At 31.7% G+C, this 4141-nt stretch overlaps 1 protein-coding gene across 1 annotated transcript in view; it reads left to right on the forward strand.

Moving 5' to 3' along the window:
- The window catches only part of LOC106884467 (neprilysin-1), a 187219-nt gene that overhangs the window by 125738 nt on the left and 57340 nt on the right, over nucleotides 1-4141 (forward strand). The window contains exon 12 of the mRNA XM_052972063.1: nucleotides 122-199. Within this exon, the coding sequence (XP_052828023.1) occupies nucleotides 122-199 (78 nt within the window). The remainder of the gene's footprint in view (nucleotides 1-121; nucleotides 200-4141) is intronic.

The raw sequence follows: 4141 nt of genomic DNA on the forward strand, positions 1-4141 counted from the left end.
GTGTGTGTGTGTGTGTGTGTGTGTGTGTGTGTGTGTGTGTGTGTGTGAGTGCGTGCGCGTGTGTGCACTGAGTGGCGATGGAGATATATGTTGATGAAATATTTCCGAATTTTATTTTCAGGCAGAGAGTATGCGCGAGATGATTGGTTACCCAGACAAAATCTTGAATGACACGGAACTAGATCGTCAATATAAACAGGTAAGGAAATTGCTTTCTTAAAAACTGAAACGTCTACAATCTCCTCGCGGTGAAATGTTAACATTATTTTTAATTGTTTTTTTTTTGCCGAAATTACTTAAATATTGCTATCTCTTATAAAATGTTATGTTGTGAAAATTTGGAAGAAAATATGAGGTTACAAGATAACGCATAATATATTTTGTGCCGTATTTTAGAAGATTTACTACTTTTATAAGCAACGTTTATTGTTTCCATGGTTAATTAATGATACCAAATATTTAACTATTCATTAAAGGAGGAGGTAGTGAAATTATTCTATAGTTCCTCTGTTTTGATAAACACTAAAATCACAGGTGCAAAGTACTGCCGTTTTCCACCTCTTACACTTTCCAGGTGTTTTATGTATAAGCTTATCTCTCGAGAACTATTTAGGATATCTAGATAAATAGTCATGAAGGATTAAAACTAATTTGGGATTGTTTTAAAGAACAAAATATCCACTAAATTTTTGAGAGGTTGCAAAAGAACAATCATATTTATTAATAAAAATAGCTGACTCTAATTTTCGGATCATTCCATAAATATGTAAATCACGTTGTTGTGAATTCGCACAGAGATGCGATAGCAAGAATACATGATAGAACAGAAATGCAGTCGTATGTATTCATATGTTTTATAAGAGAATTGGAGATGTAAGAAAAATAAATGGATTCAACAAGGAATGCAAATTTACTTGTATAAATGGCCTCTCCACAGCTTATTACACGTATGGCTTTAGTAATCATTAAAATAGTATTTCAGGAACATGGTGCAGAAAATGTGTGTCCTTTATAGAAATCCAGCCTATAAGGAAATTGAAATCGTAAAACTGGTCGATTGGAAAATTGATTACACTGGAAAAAAATCCCACTTTAATGTAAAAAATGATGCAGCAGGAAGAAAAAAGATATTTCCTCTCGATATCTCTTTAATAGGAGATCACCATTTCTATGATATAGACATTATTGGCAAATCTATTCTGAAGAATATTTCTTTAAAGAAATGAGCATTAAGAACATGGGCTCTATGTAAATCATATCTCTGTAAATACTTTTTCTTTAAAAATTCCTTTTATATCTACTACATTTTTTTTCTTTTTTTTTTGTTAAACTATCATTAAAGAAAATGTCTTAAAGATTCTACAGAGAAAATGCGAGAACGTATTACAATGTAAATACGTTGATGTTTTATGAAATATTCTTAAACAGAAATGCTGATCGATAGATGGTGTCATCAAAATGGAAAAAGTTAAAGACAAAGCTATAAATTTTCTTAAAAAACATGCAACATTATTTAGCATACTGAGTTAAACATGTTACTATATACAAGTTCATACAACTGCTTAGCTATCTATCTATCTATCTATCTATCTATCTATCTATCTATCTATCTATCTATCTATAGTAACTTTCTTCGTTCCTGTTTAACACGTTCTTACCATCTGTATGTGTGTGTGTGTGTGTGTGTGTGTGTGTAATTTGCAATTACCTAATTTTGTAGTAGAGAAATCGGCTTACAAACTCTTATGTTGAAAATAATTCCTAAGTAAATTAGCAGTATTTGTTTATTTATTTATAATCCTGTGATTCTCTTATTTTCTGGAAATCATTCCAGCACTTTCCCCTTCCATATAATTATTTTCTTTATTCACTTTTGTACTTCTACGATTTCTAAATACACGAAGCTAAAGAAAATATATCAGAAACAAATAGAAAAAAAAAAGACAACAGACGAATCAAATAAATGCAAGTTGTTCTGATGCGAATTAAATCTTGAAAAGTTTAGATCCAACCTGTTGGCTACAATGCTTTGATTAGTTATATGCAGTTTGAGAGCAAATGATTTGGACACTTATTGTTTGGAAGGAGAGAATTGCAAAGGTCTTCATATTGCAACCGCACGAAGCAGCCATGTTCGCATTTATACAGATAAAATAATATGTTACGTTCGGTGTAGCTGCCATATTTCATTATGTGGTTTGTTTCCTAATTTAAGCATTAAAAAAGGCATAGTTTCTTTCAACTAAACACTGTGGCAGCAGTAAGGTTCACCATTTTAAGGCTAAGTTTAAGAAAGTCCACATATAAAGCGACAACATCGCCATCGGAAAAAACATATTTGTGCCTACTACTACTACTACTACTACTACTACTACTACTACTACTACTACTACTACTACTACTACTACTACTACTACTACTTTAGATATACCCTACTAATCTATGAGTATTGCAAAAGTCGGCATTCCTTGGAACTGCACGCATATTAGGTAAAGAACTGTCTGTCTAAGATCCCTGTTGCGACTTTTGAAATAGTACAAACCCACGGTAGACACAGTATCTTCAATCAGCATACTCGCGATATTGTATACTGTGCCACATCTATAGTAATAATAATAATAATAATAATAATAATAATAATAATAATAATAATAATAATAATAATAATAAGAAGAAGAAGAAGAAGAAGAAGAAGAAGAAGAAGAATGTTGATGACAACAACAGCAGTAACAACAACAACAACAACAATGATAGCAGCAACAACAGTAAAAACAATACTGCTAGCTTAAAAATTAGTTTCTATTTTTCGTTTAAGCGACTGGAGCCATATTCGCTCTTAAATATCATCGACAGAACTACCACAAGATGCGTGGTTTGGATTTTGTTAGCATACATTATTTTCTCAAATTGTCTCATAGCATCTTGGAGCTTTTTACGTTAAATACCATACACACACACACTCACACACACAGACACAGACACACTAAAACGCACGTACACACACATACACACATACACACAGATACACACACACACACATATATATATATATACCTATGTTTAATCCCTGCATATGTGTGTGTAAATATATATATACACTTATATATAATCCCTGCATAGGTATATATATATATATATATATATATATATATATATATATATGTGCCGGATTATTTATTTATTAATGTATGTATTTACTGATCTGTTCTTTGCCTTTAAAGACAGGCACGAACATTTTCCATTAAGGAGGGTCAAACTATCATATATAAATGAGATTCATAAGAAAAAAAAAAAGATTAGCAAAAAATATCCTATTGATGTCAACCTAAGTGAAGCTACTACAGTCACGATAGAATCTCACTTAAAGGTCGACATTTGACCAAAAGACGTAACTGAATAGTAAAGTTACTTTCTGCTCTTATTCTTTATATTTCTCTATTTAAAATTTTTCTTAATTGTTTAATATTTTTTCGTTTTTTCTTGATACTACGCCACAGGCTCTTCCTCAATAACAATCGCATTTTCTCTTTCCTTGGTCATATTCGAACATTACCTTTATGCTTATTCTTTGGAAATGCGAAGGCGAAAGAAATGTTTCTTGTTAAGAAACAACGTAAGAAATAGAGAGATTTTGAACAATTGAAAATATTTTTGAAAATTTTATTTTGCACAGGGGTAGCCATGGTTGTGTGGTTAAAAAGTTTGCGTCGCAATCACGAGGTTTTGGGTTCAGTTCCACTGTGCGGCTCCTTCGGCAAGAATTTTTTCTACTATGACACTCGACTGAAAGACGGAAACTGTGGAGAAGCCCTTCGTATGCGTTTTCAAGCTTATATTTCTATCGGTTTCTCCCACCGTTTCACAACCTCTTGGTTTGTTTAGAATTCCATAATGTAGAAAAAGAGAATAATAAAGTAATTTACAAATATTTTTAGACGATAAATACTAGGGCTGATTTGATCGACTACATATATATATAAAGTGCTTCAGTATGGCCGCATTTCAATGATTGAAATAAATGAAAGAAAAGATCACTGGGGTCGATCTAATCGACAACCCCGTCACCCAAAATTTCAGGCCGTGTGCCTTTAGCTTTAGTAGAAAGGATATATATATATAAATATATATATATATATATATA

The sequence above is a fragment of the Octopus bimaculoides genome, chromosome 12 (genome assembly GCF_001194135.2).
Source record: "Octopus bimaculoides isolate UCB-OBI-ISO-001 chromosome 12, ASM119413v2, whole genome shotgun sequence".
Classification (NCBI taxonomy): Eukaryota; Metazoa; Mollusca; class Cephalopoda; order Octopoda; family Octopodidae; genus Octopus; species Octopus bimaculoides.